This window comes from Manihot esculenta, chromosome 17, assembly GCF_001659605.2.
Source record: "Manihot esculenta cultivar AM560-2 chromosome 17, M.esculenta_v8, whole genome shotgun sequence".
Lineage (NCBI taxonomy): Eukaryota > Viridiplantae > Streptophyta > Magnoliopsida > Malpighiales > Euphorbiaceae > Manihot > Manihot esculenta.
In genome coordinates this window covers 34,066,678-34,085,665 of record NC_035177.2, presented here as the reverse complement: position 1 = coordinate 34,085,665, position 18,988 = coordinate 34,066,678, and the positions used below count along the sequence as shown (strand labels likewise).

The 18,988-nt window shown below is 29.9% G+C and overlaps 1 protein-coding gene across 5 annotated transcripts; it reads right to left on the bottom strand.

Moving 5' to 3' along the window:
- Positions 1–5,202: 5,202 nt before the first annotated feature.
- LOC110607448 (paired amphipathic helix protein Sin3-like 2) lies at positions 5,203–18,782 on the bottom strand. Of its 5 annotated transcripts, none has more exons than XM_021746563.2 (24): positions 18,507–18,781; positions 18,340–18,415; positions 17,371–17,634; positions 17,106–17,286; positions 16,903–17,001; positions 16,586–16,759; positions 16,095–16,392; positions 14,588–14,724; positions 13,839–13,914; positions 13,700–13,729; positions 13,372–13,565; positions 13,128–13,282; positions 12,900–13,021; positions 12,544–12,798; positions 11,013–11,690; positions 10,807–10,895; positions 9,917–10,543; positions 8,657–8,757; positions 7,408–7,546; positions 7,174–7,326; positions 6,851–7,014; positions 6,341–6,452; positions 5,757–5,927; positions 5,203–5,673 (listed from the first exon to the last, which is right to left on the bottom strand). In XM_021746563.2, exons 2-23 carry the CDS (start codon positions 18,411–18,413, stop codon positions 5,787–5,789), a joined length of 4,263 nt encoding a protein of 1,420 aa, XP_021602255.1. In that variant the 5' UTR covers positions 18,414–18,415; positions 18,507–18,781; the 3' UTR covers positions 5,203–5,673; positions 5,757–5,786. The 5 variants fall into 5 exon arrangements, with proteins under 5 accessions (XP_021602255.1, XP_021602258.1, XP_021602257.1 ...); XM_021746566.2 differs by having other exon boundaries at positions 5,203–5,676; positions 7,219–7,326; XM_021746565.2 differs by having other exon boundaries at positions 5,203–5,676; positions 13,851–13,914.
- Between the last annotated feature and the right edge of the window lie 206 nt (positions 18,783–18,988).

Below are 18,988 nucleotides of genomic sequence, written 5' to 3'. Positions count from 1 at the left end.
TATTAATATTCAATATATTTTATTATTAATATTTAAATTAAAAATATTATTGATCTTATATAATTTCAAGATTATAAAATTAATATTATTCTATAATTATGTATAATATCATAAATTTAATATTATTTTATAATTATTTACTACGGTATAATAACAACTCAGTAAAATTAATAAACTATATTATAAAAAATTATTATTAAAAAATATAATATGAATAAAATTATTAAATTAATATAATATAAAAATAATATATTAATTAATTTATATTATTATAATATTTTAATGATTAAAAAAATAAAAAATTTAAATTATAGTCGGGTGCCACTGTGAGTTACACCAGGGCTATTCTTAAAAAAAAAAATAATAATAATAACCTGACTCTAATTTAGAGTGATTTAGGGAATGATTTAATTTTTTTTATTTTTTATTTATTAATATATTATAATAATATATTTATATTATATTAATCTAATAATATTATTTATATTATATTTTTATAATAATAAATATTTTTTATAATTTTAATATATTAATATTTAATAAATTTTATTATTAATATTTAAATAAAAAATTATTAGTATTATATAATTTTAAAATCTTAAAATTAATATTATGTTGCTATTAGACGTATAAAAATAATTTAATCATATTATATACATTTATCCAGTGATAAAATTTTTTATTATTTTAATAAATTAATATAATAAATCTGTAATTAAATAGTATCAATAATTTTTTTATAATTCTACAAAGTAATAAGATCAATTATAAATAGTTATTATATTTTATAAAAATATTTTTAAAATATAAAAATACTATAAAATTAATAGTATAATATTTTATATAGATAATAATAACAATTATAAATATATATATAATTATTTTAATAATTTATATTTTAATAGTATAATATTATATATATATATAATATAAATAAAATGGTAAAAAATATTTAAAAATTAAATATTATTGCAAATATACATGTACGTAATCTTATTAAAATTATATGTAATATAAAATGTATCATTGAAAATATATATTAAAATTATAATATTACTATAAATTATTTAAAAATATATATAATATTAATTTAATATTATTTTTTAATATCAGCATAATTTTTAATAAAAAATCTTATCTCAAACTAAATAACGAGATCAATGTCGAAATTTTTCAATTCGATTAGAATTTACCAAAAAACATAGCACTAATTAAGCATATGGTGACTTCTACTTAATTTTAATTAATCTTGATAGTCAAAGATTTTATAAATGAAATTTTTATATGCCTTGGGCTCCAGATTTAAGTTGCATATGCCTCGGGCTCCTTCGTCATCATCATTTTCTGAATCATCAAGTTTCCAGGGTCTTAATATGCTTCAGTTTCATCATCATCATCTTCTGAATCATCCAAGTTTCCAGGAGTATGAATATCCATCATTTATTCATTTATTTCAAATATATATATAATTCAATAGCAGTTTAATAAAAAGTAAATTTAATTTTTATAATTTTAAATATTTATATTAATTCATTAACTTATTTATTTATTTTTTTATTAATTATTTAATTCAATACTTTATAGACATATAAATAAATTTATAATTAATATTATTTAATTATAATAATATGTTAAAATTAATAAAAATATATTATAGTAATATATTAAATTAATATAATATAAATATTTTATTATAATATATTAATAATTAAAAATAAAAAAATTAAATTATGGGCACAATTTAAAAAAAAAAACAAATAATGCATGTCTAGTTAACAAACGCCAAACACTCTTTTCGATTATCACCAAACACCTGACTCCAAATAATATATTATAATAAAATATTATAAATTAATATTTATATTATATTAAATATATAATAATTTTATTTTATAATTTTAAATATTTTATTTTTATTAATTCAAACATAATAAAAAAAAATAAAAATAAGAAGAATCGCAACATAGTGTATAAAAATAATTTTAAATTAAAATATGTTTTCCTTAAATCAATTTTTTTTGAAAATATTTTTCTTTCCTTCAACTTTTTCCGTATCAATCCAAACTAATAATTTAATTCTTAATATATTGAAGTAAAGACATAATGCTCCAATTGCAAAAACTAATGTAACTCATTTTTTATTTTCATAATTTTTATTTATTTTATTTATTTTATATATATATTAAAAAATATTTTTTTAATTTTTAATTATATTTATTTTAAATATATAATTTTTATTAAATATTAAAAAAATTTTAAAAATTTTTAAAAATAAAATAAAATTAAATAAAATATAAAAAATAAAATAACTAACAATTTTATAATAATTAAAAAATTATAAAAATTATAAAATAAAAAATATATTAAAAAATTAAAGCTATTAAAAAATAACAAATAAAATAGTAAATTATATATTTAGCTATAATATTAATTTAATATTAATTTTTTTATACGATTTCGATTAGTTACAATTTTTATAAAAAATCTTAACTTGAATTAAATAATGAAATAAATTCAATTTAATTTCTATACTATTAATTTTTTTTATATGATTTCTGCACGATTTTTCAATTGAATTAGAACCACAACAACAATGCACAACCTAATAAAAAGTAAATTTAATTTTTATAACTTTAAATATCCATATTTATTTATTTATTCATTAATTATTTAAATTATAATATAATTTTATTTTATAATTTTAAATAGCAGTCGAATAAAAAATAAATTTAATTTTTATAATTTTAAATATTCATATTAATTAATTAACTTATTTATTTATTAATTATTTAATTCAATACTCTTATACATATATTTAATAATAGTAAATAAATTTATAATTAATATTATTTAATTATAATATTATTATAATAATATGTTAAAATTAATAAAATATATTATAGTAATAAATTAATATAACATAAATATTTTATTATAATATATTAATAATTAAAAAATAAAAAAACTAAATTATGGCTATAATTTAAAAAAAAAAAGAAAACAAATAATGCCCGCCAATTTAATGGCGCGACGCACTCCTTTCGGTTGTCACCTAATATCCGACCCCAAATAATATATTATAATAAAATATTATAAATTAATATTTATATTATATTAAATATATAATAATTTTATTCTATAATTCTAAATATTTTATTTTTATTAATTCAAACATAATAAAAGAAAAATAAAAAATAAAAAGTATTTTCAATTTGATTTGCAAAATGAGTTTTCAAAGTTGGAAAAAGAGTATAAAAATAATTTTAAATTAAAATAAAATTTTTCTTTAAATCAATACATAATGCTCCCATTCTCATTTTTCCATTCTCATAATTTTTATCTATTTTATTTTTTTTATATATATTAAAAAATATATTTTTTAAACTTTTATTTATATTTATTTTAAATATATAAATTTTATTAAATATTAAAAAAATTAAAAAAATTTTAAAAATAAAATAGAATTATAAAATGTAAAATAAATAACAATTTTAAAATAATTAAAAAATTATAAAAATTATAAAATGAAAAAATATAATAAAAAAATTAAAGTGATTAAAAAATAGCAAATAAAAAAGTAAATTATACATTTGGCATTCATTCAAATGTATATTTTGATTTTAATTTTAGCATAAAATAGAAAATAAACATTTGGAATTGAAACCAAAGTACAATTTTTTATTTCTATTTTAGTTGTTTGATATTTTGATATTAAGATTTGAGTTGTATATGCTCCATCCTCTTTCTCAGCTAGAAGAAATAATAATTGGAGTTTCTCATGAAAGAGAGCGCGACACTTATTGCATGTTTTGGGTAGTTTTTGCTCTAGAAGATAGTGTCTGAATACTTTTTTCTCTAAGCGTTTCAGATTGCCTCTTATGGCCGATTAGCCATTTTCTAGAGATTTAAAAAAGTTCTAAGCCTCGACATTATTATAGTCGAGCAACCAATGTCTTTTGAAGGAGAGGCAGCACTGAGATTGTTATTGTAGGTTTTAATCCGGATCACCTGCATATGGGTCTTGAAATTCCTGTATTAGGTTTTTTCAGATTTATTTTTTTAAAACTGTGACTTAAATATTTGTATAATTAATCCTGGCCTTAATCCTTCTAATAAAATGAAGTTTCTTTGAAAAAAAAAAAAAAAAAAAAACTCCCACCCTTCATAAGTAACCCTTTCTAAGACTAACAAAACAATATGTTTCATTTAAATGAAAAAGACGACTTTGATAACTTAAGGTCTCCTTAAGATGAAGATGGAGCAGGAAGCATCAATAACAACCCATAAACATGACAACTAAAATTGTTTTAAAAAAGGTTATTTTCTACTGCACCTATAAAATGCAATAACATAATAATTTTAGTTAATAAAAAATATTATTAAAAAAAGCTTATATATATATAATTTAAAAGAAAGCTAAAATAATTAAAAAAATTACCCCATCCTCTTTGTAAAGGGTGGTAATTTAAAAACATATATTTAAAAAAAAAGATTAAAAGTAGCAAGTGTAGACTATACCGTGCTGAGTTATAAAATCTCATTCCGCAAGTTTCATTTTATCTTGGCTATATATCTTCGGTTGAAGTTTGTTTTAAGTAATAAATATATATGTGATGAAAATGTTTTCTCTTTTTTACTTTTTATTAAGGTGAAAGTTTCTCTTATAAAAGTCGGGGAGAAGAGAGGAGAATGAGCAGAAAAGAAGTCCCTCTTAATTTACTTACCTTACTTACAGTAACGGTACCTATAGTGTTAAAAGATTTTAGAGTTCGTTGCTTTAATAGCAGTTTGAAATTATTATAAAAAAATTTTAATTTTTTTATTATAGGTAATAATATATTTTAATAAATAATTTATTTTATATTTAATAAATTTAGCTACATCTTTTTATAAAAAAATTAATTATTTTTACTATTTTGTAATTCTTTGTATTTTGAGGATTTATTTAAAGAATTTATTAATAAAAAAGATAAATTAAACATTTAAATTTATAAGCTAAGCTTATTTTAGTGAAGTCTAAAAGGGCCAAAGTGTTGTTTGTCTTAGTGAAGTGAAGAAATACCTCAACAGATTTGGATACTGACAGAGAAAAAAGGTACCTGACCAATTGCATTATGAACAAATCCCTCAATATAGAGAGAACAGAAAATAGAAGAACAAGAAAGAAAGAAAGAAGTACCGAGAAAGAGAAAATACAATATCTTCAAAAGCCAACAAAATTGGTGGTGCTTAATAACCAAAAAGCCTAGGAAAGGAGCTGGGATCTTTACATAACTTGTGTTATTTTCCCTGTCGTCTTCATTTTCTTATGCTTACAGATTCAAGTTTGTTCTACTCTGAGAATTTTAATTAGGCAACTTGGATCCACAAACTGTTAATGTGGGAAAAACAAGGAAAGGAAAGGTTGATGAACTCCTACCTACAAGACATGGACAATAAAATACATTTCTATGAGAACATCAGGCGTCAACTCTATTTACACCACAATAGCTCGTTTGCGTGTCCTTAAAAGATATTACATTCCTGAGAGTTTGCGAGCCATTCCCAGTGCTCTCAAAGAAATTACACTCCTCAGCAGTTCATGAGCCATTCCTTCCTCAAGTAGTCGCTTAGTATAAATACCCGAAGACGTCGTCTCAGGGAAGTTTTTATACTTTTTGGGTGTGCAAAGGACTACTATACAAACAGAAAATGCAAGTGTCAAACTAAAGGGGGGAAAAAAGATTTAATAAATTCATATAGCAACTTATCTCTACCTTAATTCGCAAAACGGAAATCAGGAATTATCACGTGGCTGATAAGAATCTGTGGAAGCGACGTACTCTTGCCTGAACCTGATCATGATACGATGACTTGACCTGTGATGAATTTCTCCTTTTCTTTCTTACTCGATAGAAGAAATCCTCTGTGTCCAACACGTAGGAAATCTGTCACATAGTACTTGATATTCAGTACTTGCACGTGGAGAAACACGTAAATAATAGAAATATAGAAAGCTAAAGAAGAAAGGAAGGGAAGGAAAAGAAAGAAAAAAACAGATGATGCAATGCAGAATATCTATAGATCAATAGAACTGGCACACGCATATCAAAACTAAATATAAACAACAGCAACAACCAACGAAAACTCTTCCAAAAAGCACAGGTAAGTGATGAAATTATCTGCATGCAATCAGATCAATCTGAAAATAATTAGAAAAATGTTAAACCAGCCCCAGTATACAGTTACAAAAAATATAAACAAGAAAAAATGAGAAGCAAATGGCCATTGGTACACCAAAGCAAGATGCTACATATGATAATGAAGCAAAAGCTGATGTGCTGAACAAAAACAAAGATACCTTGTATGAATTACAGGAGATCTTACACTCCAAACCATTGAACATTTTAACACCTGCCATGGCCATGCATAAAGCAGAAGGTTCATCTAGGCCTGTGTATTTCCTTTTGTTTCTGCAAGTACCAATTTTGAAAGATTAACTGATGTGATTGATTTCAAAATGGCTCACTGAAATAATGAGAATGTCTTAAAAATTAAATAAATTAAAATCATCATATTTCACTAATAAAATCTCAACAGCCATCTAACAAACAGAAATCGTTTTCCTCTCCTTGCGCCTTTTCTTTGAAGGTTGTGTTCAGGTGGGAGGTTGGATTGGAAGATAAACACAGCAAGTAGTTTAAAATGCATGATGAAACAATGTGACAGAAAGCAATTGAAAACCACTGTAACAGTGGGTCATAAACCACTTAATGCACTAGTGCGTTAGAAGAAACAAATCTTCTATTGCTATTTTTGGAGATCAAACAAATGAAAACTAAACTGTGAATATCTGAATAATTTTCTCTACCTCAGCAGCGCAATACCACGTGGCTCCTTTTTGCTAGGAAAGATGGACAGAAAATCATTGTGCAAATATGCTGAAAAATTAGGATCCATGGCAACTGCCAACACCTCAGGCTTTTCAGTTACATTGTCCATCAGCTGGATGGACAAACGTGATGGAGAAGATGACTGCAAAAAACTGTCAAGTATTAAATTAAAGTAATACTATAGAAAAAGTACCACAAGTACATATACACACATGCATGTGTGTGTACACAAACAGTTGTTTTTCTTTTTTTTTTTTTTTTTTGTGGGGGGGGGGGGGGAGGCAAAGGAAAAGGAACTAACAAATTCCAAGCGATAAATATTCTCCTCGTGAAGAAGAAAACGTGCATTATCGTAATATACTGAGTCGATGAACTTCCCAGCTTTACAGGATTTTTCATACTCGTATAATTGAAGAAGTTTACTGTCCATATCATCAGTTGCAACAGTTTGAAGCTGAAGCAAGAACTGCAATTCAGAATCATTGCACCAGAAACATTACAAAATACATAGAAGTAGTGATTATAGTAAGTAAACCTGTTTGACCAATTTATATATTAACTTGTCCAGTGTGAATAACACATATGATTGATTTCCAATAATAGCTCTGCATTCATCCTCAAACTTGGCATTATCAGCAGATCCATCAAGCAAATTGTACAATGCACTCATAAATCTGCAAAGCACATAAAAAACAGCATAATTAATACATACCAGTTGGTTCAAACTAGAAGCAAACAAGAATACCTAATTCAACTTAACACAGTAGTTATAAATATGGCTGAAATGAGTCGAGCTACTTGGAGCATGGCTCAATTAATGCTCAACTGCACCCAATTTCATTAAGAAAACAAACTTGATCCTACTTTCAAATATTGTAGGGTATATGGTAAAGTTTGATAATATTAATACTCGACTTGGTAAACTCATGAGCCAACTCATTTAAATACTCATTCATTAGCATGTGCAGAGCACAGTAACCTAGAATGTGTACCCCCTCATACATGGCACCATTGGTACGCCACCTAAGTAGATGTATGTTGGGGGTAGGTTGGTAGGCTTAGTTGGCATGTACACAGTTCCTAGGGATCACAAACCGTGCCAAAATGGAACCAGAACCAAAAAAGGAGCAATTATCTCATATTTTAACCAATTCTCACTCATATTTTAGTTCAAGGTACCATAGCTAGTCACAACTGTATGATTTACAATGTGACCTCAATTCTCAAGGAAAAAATTGAATATGCATAATAACAAATTTAGAATTTGGTCAAATATTTACTTACACCCCTATACTATTTTATATTAACCGATTAAACACTTGATAATAAAATATTAATAATACTAATTTGTGTTTAATTGTTATGATTTTTATAAGTTCAGGTGTTAGAATAGGTTAAAATTTTATTTCAGGCATTCAATAGGTTAATCCTAATCTGTGCAAGGTTATACCTTTAGAATTTTGTTGTTGATAAGTACATGAATTGTGGATATAAATTAGGCTTAAAAGTATTGGTATCAGTAAGCTAGAGTTGGGATACTTTGTGGCTGCATATCCTGTTACTTGTACCATGCCTTTACAATATGATGTGATATAGTACAAAATTTATTTTCTAAAATAAATTAAATAAATAAAATACTACAATATGTAATGAGTCAAGCTTGATGTTTGTTAATAAAGCTCAAATTGAGCTTAATCTCTTTATACATTTGCATAGCTAAGCCCAAGCTCTCAAAGATTAGGTCAACTCCTTTGGAGCTGAAGTTAAAAAGTAGAATAAAATACCTGGCATAGGGATTTGAAGAACTAGAATCTTTAGAAGTTCTCCATTTCATTTCAGCGCAATTTGAATTTGTTTTTGCTGATAAAATTCTTTCATATAGAGTCTGACATGTTCAAATAGAGAAGATAAATCAAGCACAGTTAAAAATAACCAAATACAATACTTCTAAAGCAAAAAGATAGTTCTTAATCTATTAATCTATATATATACTATAAAACTGAGGTTAGAAATAGGTTCACAAAATGTTGCCAAGTATTTATCACACTCTTTTGCCAAGTGGCATCTAAGCTCATATGTTTCCATCCCTCTCCATCATCCACCTCTCACCATCATCCACCTCATTCAATTTTAATTACGACTCCCTCTTTTACTATTCTTTCACATTCCTTTGCTTTGGTTTTGATGAATAATTAAAAGGCAAATCTATATAACTAGAAGAATTTAACCGCTAGAAATTTTATGAGGTAGCTTTTACATTTTTAATTATGGCTCTCTCTTTTGTTGTGTCTTTCTCATTACCTTACTTCAGTTTCAAAGGATAATCAAAATACAATTATCTAATAAAAAGAAGAACTAACCGTAAGGAAATTTATGAGATAGATTTTATATTTATTAGGATAACATTATCCTGGGTATTGTGCCCACTCGTACTGCCATATAATTTCCTATTCGCACCTCAGTTATGTCTCCTTCCTTTAGAATTGGTTAACACAATATTGCCAAGAGGAAATATATCTTTTAGTCGAGTGGCATCTTATATGAAGAAATATGTTCTCCATCTCCTTTTTAATGGCCATTGTTTACTACCGTTTTTAGGATGATTTTCTTCTACTCTTCATTTCCCTTCAGTTTAACATTTCTCTTCCTTTAGTAATCATTAGGCCAAATGCATACATAATATGCAAGAACATTCCAACTATATATTATAACTATTTTGTCCTAACATTTAGTAGGGTGTTAAAATATTTTTTACTAACAGTATCTCATAAGCAATAATAATTCCACAAAGAAAAATTATATTAAAGATTCCAATATCAAACTAAAGTAAATCATGAATTCGATAATTTCCTATGCAATATTTTTCTCTTTTTATATGTTAGTAATTGTGTGTAATCAATAAATATAAATAATTAAAATATAAAAAAACCAAGATATGTTACATAATTTTATATAATTTTAATTTTAAAAAATTAAAGACCCGCACAACGTGAGGGCAAGTGTCTAGTTTTAAAAAACATTTTTAGTCAAGTAAAGCTTCATACCTGGTGAAGCCTAAAAAGCACATAAAAATCATCATTTCCATAGAATTTCTGAGATTCCTTCCTTTCCCCATCAAGTAAACTTCCTGGAACATGTTTCACAAGAGGCTTCACAGACAGAAGAAATCGTTCCAGTAATGGCACATCTGCAAACTGTGCATCAGCCATTCCCTCAGCCTCACCTTCACTCTCAGCCTTCCCGTCCACATTATCATGTTCAACATCTTCATCCTCTTCATGCTCTTCACGAGAGCATTCATCACCAGCTGCCTCACTGCCAGATGCATCATCACCAGCCTCAGAAGCATTATCACTGTCCTCATCATCAGCATCTGCATCAGCATCATTTTCCACTCCAGCATCTTGACAGTGCAACTCTTTCCCATTTCCAGATTCATTTTGCCTGCTTTCGATTCCATGCTTTCCCTTAGGCATTGCCTGCAATCCATTATCCCCATAGACAGCGAAATTGTCCTCCTCAAAATCACCATTGGGGGATAACTCACCCTCCTCCTTTTCTGTTTTGGAGGGTCCAGTGGCCTCTTCATGATATCTACTAGATTTAGCATCATCTGTCAACCCTCCATTTGCCGGTAAAACAGATTTTGCACCAAGCCCACCCTGAAGCACCTAAAGAAGGTATATTTATGGAAAACAAATTAATAATTAGGAAGGGAAAAAATAATACGAAAACAGAAACAAAGGTTCTGCTGCTAAAAAATAGAATTTATCTCTTAAATAAACAAAAACCGCTTCCTCTGCAACCAAAGGAAGAAAAAATAAAGAGGAAGGGATGATTGGGAAAGAAAACACAAACCACAACTAATTATAGATCAACTTTAGCAATCCAAAATTTACCACCAATTATTGAAACATTAAATTCAAATTCATACCTCTAATGAAGGTCCAATGTCAATGCCATCTTTGAATTTATGATCCTCAACAGCACCACCACCAGGAATGGACTGTGCCAAACCAGATCCTTCAAATTTAAAGACAGCAATTATTAGAATATATCACAGATAACTAACTCAATATCAACCAAAAACCAAGAATCATGGAAAGGTAGAGATTATCATTGAACTGATCCAAAACACACCTGCCATCCCACAGATGCTGGTTCTACCATGATTCTGTTCTGCTCCCACCACAAGTGATATTTTTGAATCAGTCACTCCCTGACCAGAGGCAACTTGTGTATTGAATCCACACATTTTGTTGGTCACATCTGCATCTGTGTGCACCTTTTCTACTCTAAACAAATTACATGTCTGATCATCTTTACTAACCCGATCTAATTCAAGTAAACTATTTTTAGCCAAATTATCTCCATTAGCCATACTTGGTCTAAAAGAGTTGGCTAGTTCCAGTGAATTGTTTTCCTCTCCGTTGCTTGCAAATTTTGGGGGCTTAGAACTCATTGTGGTAGGACCAGCACCATTTTCTACTGTGCTTGATGTAGTGCAATTCGTAGCTTGATGCCCAATTTTTCTATCTTCACTACTCTCCTTGCCATTAGAACGACAAACAATGCCAAGCATTGGCTCCATGAATGTGGTCCAGAGCCTCATAACTTTACTTAATTGTTCTTTGGTTGTGCAAACCTCTTCACATGAATATTCGACAAGTTTAAACAAGTCCTCGTGAATGCTCATATCAGGGAATTCATACTCCAAATGTGGAACCACCGGTTGTCGGTTTCCAGCAGCAAAAGCTAACAGAACATTATCCTCCTTCTGTTGCTTTTCTTTCAATTCCTTGATCTCAGACACCAAAGCTGTATTTTAAGGTCAGGACCATTGAGCATTATTTATGCAAAAGTCAATAATATGGAAGAAGATATAAAATACAATCAATGATACATTTAACTGCAAACTACATTCTTTTTTCTTTAGGAGAGATGTGTTCCGTGAACTATCTCACACAAACTTTTGTTTGGGTAAAAACAGTCCAAGACTCAATACATTGCCTTTCAATTACTTCCTACTCTTTAAACATCTTTTAATACAAGCAATAATGACCATGGACAATACTACAGATGACAGTTAATGATTTATAAAATACAACACACTCTGATGTTCTTGGCAAGAAAGATGAGTGCTTCAGCAGACCTATCTACATATCTCATCAAATGGAATATCAACCAGATTCGTAAAAGCTTTCCACTCACTCATCCCAAAAAAACATTGTAGCCAAATCATCCCTTAGTAGTCAATAATTCACTCGACCATTTTACATGAATAATAAGCACACATGCACTAAACCAGGCAGAAAAGATGAAAAGGATTGAAATGATAATATGCCCTCAAGCTTCTAACTTGTAGATCTCAACCAAGTGAAGTAGAGGAAAAAGTTAATATTCCGATTGGATTAATGATTAGTTAAATTGATTGATAAATATGGGCCCAGACAATCAGCACACGAAAGAATGGTTTTCGTAGGTGACAAAAATTATGTGATATGCACATGGTTTTTCTTAAGAAATTATTATATTATCTCTTCAAGTTTATTTTTTACCCATTGCAACATACCTAATACCATGCATGAAAAAAGAAGTGGAGCACGATGACTACAAAAGATGTAAACCTACATACACAATCTACTACATTTTATTATTAAATTCAACTTACATCTGGTGCTCAAGTTCTTTGAATCTTGCTGCTTGAAATAAAAGCTGCGGTGATCCAGTGATTTGTAATGGTTTTTTGCATAAATTTCAGCCCAAACCTTGTTAAAATCTGCTCGACACCTAGTCCACTCTTCTTGTTTCTGTTTTAAGCGAGTCAATATGACAGGTAGTGCAAGAGATGGGTTTTTACGCAATATGTCCATGACATCAAGACCATGGTCACCATATAAACGTTCAATGCACCTTAAATTTAGAGCTGCAGCAAAGAAGAAAAAAACACATGGTAATCAGATGCATATCACAAACTCATATAACTAAAGTTAAATAATAGTTAATCTTCAGCTGCTTAAGACTGACCAGTAAAATGGTCTTCAATATGGATTGGAGTGTCTATTTTATTTTCATTGATGCTGTTTAACAATTCCTCCGCACGTTTAGCTGTGGAGGTCACAGACTCCAACAACATGTCAAGCTCAAATCTAGTATGTAAAAAAATAAAATTCCACAATTACTTTTCATGGAGGTACATTAAATTCACCAATCAGGACAATAAGCAGGATTGTCACATACGACGTAGCAATTTACCTATCATCTTCACATCTGAACAAACTTTCTTCATATTGATTTCTGCGCATATGTTTAAAAGAATAATCTTCACTTCCTGAAGTCACAGATACCCAGTGATCATTCAATACTTGGGCACCAAGCTCTGATCTCTGGCTTGCAGAAGGTATGGGATACTGCAAAGGGACAAGGACGAAGTAAAAACATCTGCATAGAACTAGTTGAGAGAATCAATAAGAAAAAGAACACATTCAAAGTTTCATACATCATCTGGCAGAAGACGGTAGCTGGGAGTACAACGTTGACAGTTTGAAAGGTCAAGCTCTTGAATGGATTTTGCCATATACTTCTCCCTGTTTCTTTCCTTTTCTTTAGCTCCATCAAATTCTCGCTTCTGCTCTTTATCTTTGTCCTCCAATTTTAGTGGTCTGGATGCATGTCCATCACTACATGGTGATTCTGCCATCAAAACATCAGCAAAGTTACATTTTGCAAGATATTGGCAGAAACTTAAATCTACAATACACCTCAAAAAATGATGAGCCAAAAGTTATATTATAAGGTATACAACCAAAAGAATCAATAATACGTACTTTTACTCATAACACCAGCTAGGAACCCATCTGCAAGAATGATGTTAATTAGGAATAAAGAAATTTAGAGAAAAAAAAAATAAACATTAAACAAAACCTAAAACAAACAGCTTCATTAACAGTAATTTTCGACAGTTACCAATATTCTCACATCGCTCAAAGAAATCATTGAATTCCTCCATAAGATCAGGATACTTTCCAAGTAAATCAGCCACCTGAAATGCACAGATTGTATGAGTACCTAAAAGCTTTAAAAAAGGTGAACCTAAGTTTGACAACCATACCCAACTTCATTTGGATCATAATTACATTGTCAGACCAAAAATTGAAGTGTCAAAAATCAACTTAAGTATTGTCCTAATTCAATGCATACTTATAGATTGACTGGGCTCTGGATGAAGAGTACTCTTAGTGGTTGGTCTGAGAGTAATGTAGTGGGTAGGGTAACCAATTGGGGTTAGTTCATGAGGAAATTTTTAGAGACCTATTGCCAGAGAGCACCGTGAGGAACAGAGCTGCTGAGCTGAGGCACTTGGACAGGGACAACACTTTGTGAGTAAGTATTGGATGACTTTTTCAAGAGCTTCGTGAGTATGCTACTCACCTAGTGCAGGATCAGGCTTCGATGACCAATAGAGCTTATTGAAAGATTATAATGATCAAATTTCAGGCATATCATGGTAAACAATAGAGTATATGCTTTCTTATGTTGTCAAGTTTAAGCAAACATTACAAATAAACTGATACTCCTAACTCTTAATCATCTGTCAACTTATAATAATTGTGAACAGACCAGACAAAAAAGGAATGTGCACCAGAGGCTTCTACAAAAATAATTTGACTTGCAGATTTCAGCCTGAAAACGTATTCAAATAATTTCACACGTACCAAATTTTGTAAATCATTCTTTTTTATTATCCCATTGCTGTATATATTAAGGCACTTTAAAAACGCCTGGTAATCATCTGAACTGCCTAACTTCTCCTTAACTTTCTCACAGAACATGATTCCTTGGTTGCACATACCTGGCATTAGAATTAGCAACCGGAGTCAAAAATTGACAGGTTGGAACACATGAAACCATGTCAAAGACACTTAAAAGGATAAGATTAAAAAATAAAAAGAAAAAGACACTAAATAGTCACCTGAAAAAAGACAGCATACTGGCAATTAATGTAATAAAGCCACACAAAAATCAGAACTTATTCTTAGTGTTGCAATGGGCAGTCTCAGGGAAACAGATATTAGTCTTTCCTAGCATTAAATATATATTCACACATAGAACTTGTCATCACAGAAGATGTACCGGATTCCACAAGTTAAATTACTGATCACAAAATCACAGAACAAGTTGACTTGGGCTTCACTCTACTGAAGCAAAATCACATATCCTAATTGGATTTAGCACCCCTAGCTCACTTTATATTAAAAATGTAAAGGAGTAAATCTAATAGAGTTAAATTCTCAAATAACAAAATGCAGCCAATTTGCAAATATGATTAGACCACGACATTTTCTGCAGAAGTATTTGCTCATCCAAGGGTGACATGTGCACCTGTTTTGCCACATTAGTCCCATTTATAAAATGCAGGGAGGAAGGACTAGGGATATTTCATGGAATCCAACCACAACAATTGCACTACAAAGACCTATTTAAGAAAAATAAAATATATATAAGGTATATTATGCATTTAAAATAAGGTCCACTTCACTCATATTTATGAGTCAGGTACATTTTATTAAATTTACAACCCACCCCAAACCTTACTTCACTCATAATAATTAAACCAAAATGCATTTAAAAAAATTATAGTTCCTTAAATACCCTTAAAATGTATTGGATGATATTATTACATCATAATTATTCATTTTATCTTTCTAATTAAATTACACAGCTATTGAAAAGATAAAAAAAAAAGCCTTTTTTTTCAGAAATTATGTTAATCTCTAATTTCTCTCCAAATTTACGTATCTTTTAATCCCTTTTGCTCTAAGTTCTTTTTTTCTTTATTTTTTCTCTTTCTTTTATTGTTAAATTGGCTACTCAAATTATTTTTAAAAAAAAATTCCCAGAATCTAGTAGCTATTTAGTTAATGCTAATATTTTGCTATTGGATAGCATGTGAAATTTCATCTGAATGCTCGTTTTCATATATGTGGGATTGTGATTTTTGAAGAACTTTGAATCTAAGGGACAAAATCAATGATTAAGATTCAATTTACCCTAACACATATTAAGAACATATTAACACTATGCAGTAAATGATATCTGTTTTCTGCACCTGAAAAACAAAACTTACATAACTATACTACAAGCAACATATAAAAAGACATAAAATTTCAATAAAAAGCTACGTAAACAAAATATTTCAGGGGGGCAGTGCAAATGACTTACTCTTTAAATTATCTTTGTCATCATAAGGAGAAACATTTGAATGCATTCCAAAACCTTCAACCTTTCGGCCAGATTTCCTTTTATCAGAAAAACACTGCAAGCTGAAGTCCCTATTGCTATCGTGCTCCGGCTCCCTATCATCTTGTTCCCGATTTCTCCTATCTCTATTTTCCTTCTCCGCACGCTTTCTCTGTTCTTTGTGCACTTTCATCATTGCTTTATCGTCATCTAGCTCAGGTCGATCAACACTAAGATCACATTCTGCATGTGAAGTAACAATCCTATCCCGCCGACGTTGCTAAAAGAGATTCATTTGCTCATCATTAGGAACCCATTTTGCACAGATGAAATCATTTATTTTACATAAAGGTTAAACCAATAAATTCATCCTTATAAATAAAAGATACATTCCAATTAAGTAATGCTAGTCCACCCATCAAAAAAGATGGGAAAAGAGCAAAAGAAAAAAGGGATGCAATAATTGCACTCACCTTGTCCATGTGCATTTGCCGCAAGGTGGGAGTAGTAGAGTTGCGCTCATTGTAACGCTGAATTGAACTTCGGCCAAATGGAGCATTTTGGTTCACAGGCGCCACTGAAGTATCCGGTAAAAATCTAGTGAACTCATCAAGCAAATCTTGGTGGTCCTCAAAGAGAGTAGCAACCTGAAAAATGATTAAATAAAAAAAAAGAAAAGAAAAGGTACTAAGATATTCATTCAAAGAATAAATTTCTGAACAAAATGTGCTCATAAATGAAGACCAACATAAAGAATAAAAGGCAACAACAAGAAGTGTTATATATACACCTCACTGTAGACTTCGTCTATGTCCTTGTGCTCCTTCCTATACATATTCAAAATGTCTAGGAAGGATTTATAAACATGTTCATCATTTTGGAAACGTTTCTGTAAGTACAACACAAAGCCAACAGGTTTCATAAGTCAAGAAACATTATCCACAATTTCTGAATTCTGATCAAGACAAAGAAACAAATTTATTGTTTTTTCACCTTTATCTTGTTCACAAAATTGATAGCTTCTTCAAATTCAACTGTTTTCCTTGGTGGAGCCTCATCCTCATCAAGGGTTATCTCATATCCCTTAGGTAGAAAAGTGTTAAATCCAAAGATCAAGTTGTTATGACCCTTGAACAACTCTTTAACTCTTGCAATGACACCAGCAGTGTCAGTTCTGTGAGAAGCAATACATCAGCATAAATCTTTAGTCACACAAAATAACACTCATCATTTAAAAAAAAAGTTTTGGAAAGCTGACCTTTGAGCCTTGAAATCTTTCATGACCTCAAGGAACATGTCATATTTTTCCCTCTGGTCTTGAAACATGTCCTTAACTTCCTTGAGATACGTTAAGGCATCATTGGTAGTTAATTTCTGTGAAGTACCACCTCCTCCTCCAGCACCACCTCCTACGCTGCCACCGCCGCCGCCACCACCGTCACCTCCTCCTCCTCCTCCTCCTCCTCCTCCACCACCACTACCACCACCAACACCACCTCCCAGAATTTGTGATTGCCCATAGCTTCATACCCAGAATAAAGAGAAAAATAGTTAAGATACCCAACAATTATCCAAAAGACCAAACCTATTAGCATGTTGAACTACAGATGCAACAGTATAATGATAAAGATTTCTTCAAAAAAGAAAAAAGAGCAAACCAATCACTTTAACTGTTCCAAACTTAAGACAATCTTATCTAAAACAATATATATAGACACACAAAGACGCTTCAATTTCTTGACATATATTTAACCGTAAAATTCTGAAAGATGCAATAGTGCAGAGTCACTCAGCTTTGGATTTAAACCAATATACGTACTTGCCAGAAAAGCCTTCATATATATCCCTCAAAAAAGCATAACCTATTATAAAACCTAACTGAAGTTCTAATATTACATGCAACAGCAAAGGGCTACATGATCCCCAAATAATTATTTAGCTCAAGTCCATTTTTCTAAAAGAAAAAATCCCAGAAAACCCCAATATAAATTTCACGACCAAAAACAAGAAAAGCGAAAAGCAATACGCATGAAAGACACAGAAAATAACTAACACCACCACCGTGATCAATTGCATTACATTATGGATCATGACAAAGCCAGCAAAAGAAACTAATATTTCAAACAAAACCCCACTCTCAAACAACATAATCAATCATTTAAAATAGTAATACAAAATAAGCAACTGCAAAGAAGAGAATCAGGATTTTCCAAAAAAACAAACTTACGATTCCCCACGGGAAGAGGGAAAAGGACGTTTAAATTGCGAGCCTACATAAACGTCGTCTCTTATTCTCTTCATACCTGCAAAAACCACCATTAAAGCAAAACAAGAAAAGAAATAAACGAAGAAAACAAACAAAACCCATTTCGTAGAAGTGAAAAAGAAACTCACTTTCTCCTCCTCGTTGTTCTCTTCGAAAGAGTGAGCCAGATCTCAGAGGAGAAGCAGTAACTAAGCTGTAATTGATCGCATATATAAGCAGAAAAACAGAAGGAATAGTTTCTCCGTGTAGCCTTTGAATTATATTTAACGTTGGAAAAGAGAATTTTATTAGGATTGAAAGAGAGAAATATGCAGGGGAAAGGAAGTTTAGAAAAAAAATGTGAAAAGTGAAAACCAAATACAAATCCTAAGTTCGATTTGGAAAAATTGGCGAAAAAGAAAGATGGCTTGTGTTTGGGGGTTTTGCATCGGATCGTTCTAAATTTGGAACCGGACCACTATTATGGATTCGGGTCGATCCGGATTCATCAGCCCATGGTTAACTGCAAAACCGGCAGACATTAAAACGGTGTCGTACTTTGCCTTTTTTATCCCCCTTTTAATTGATGTTGAATTTGATGATCACCCTTATCCATGACTTTCATGTTTTT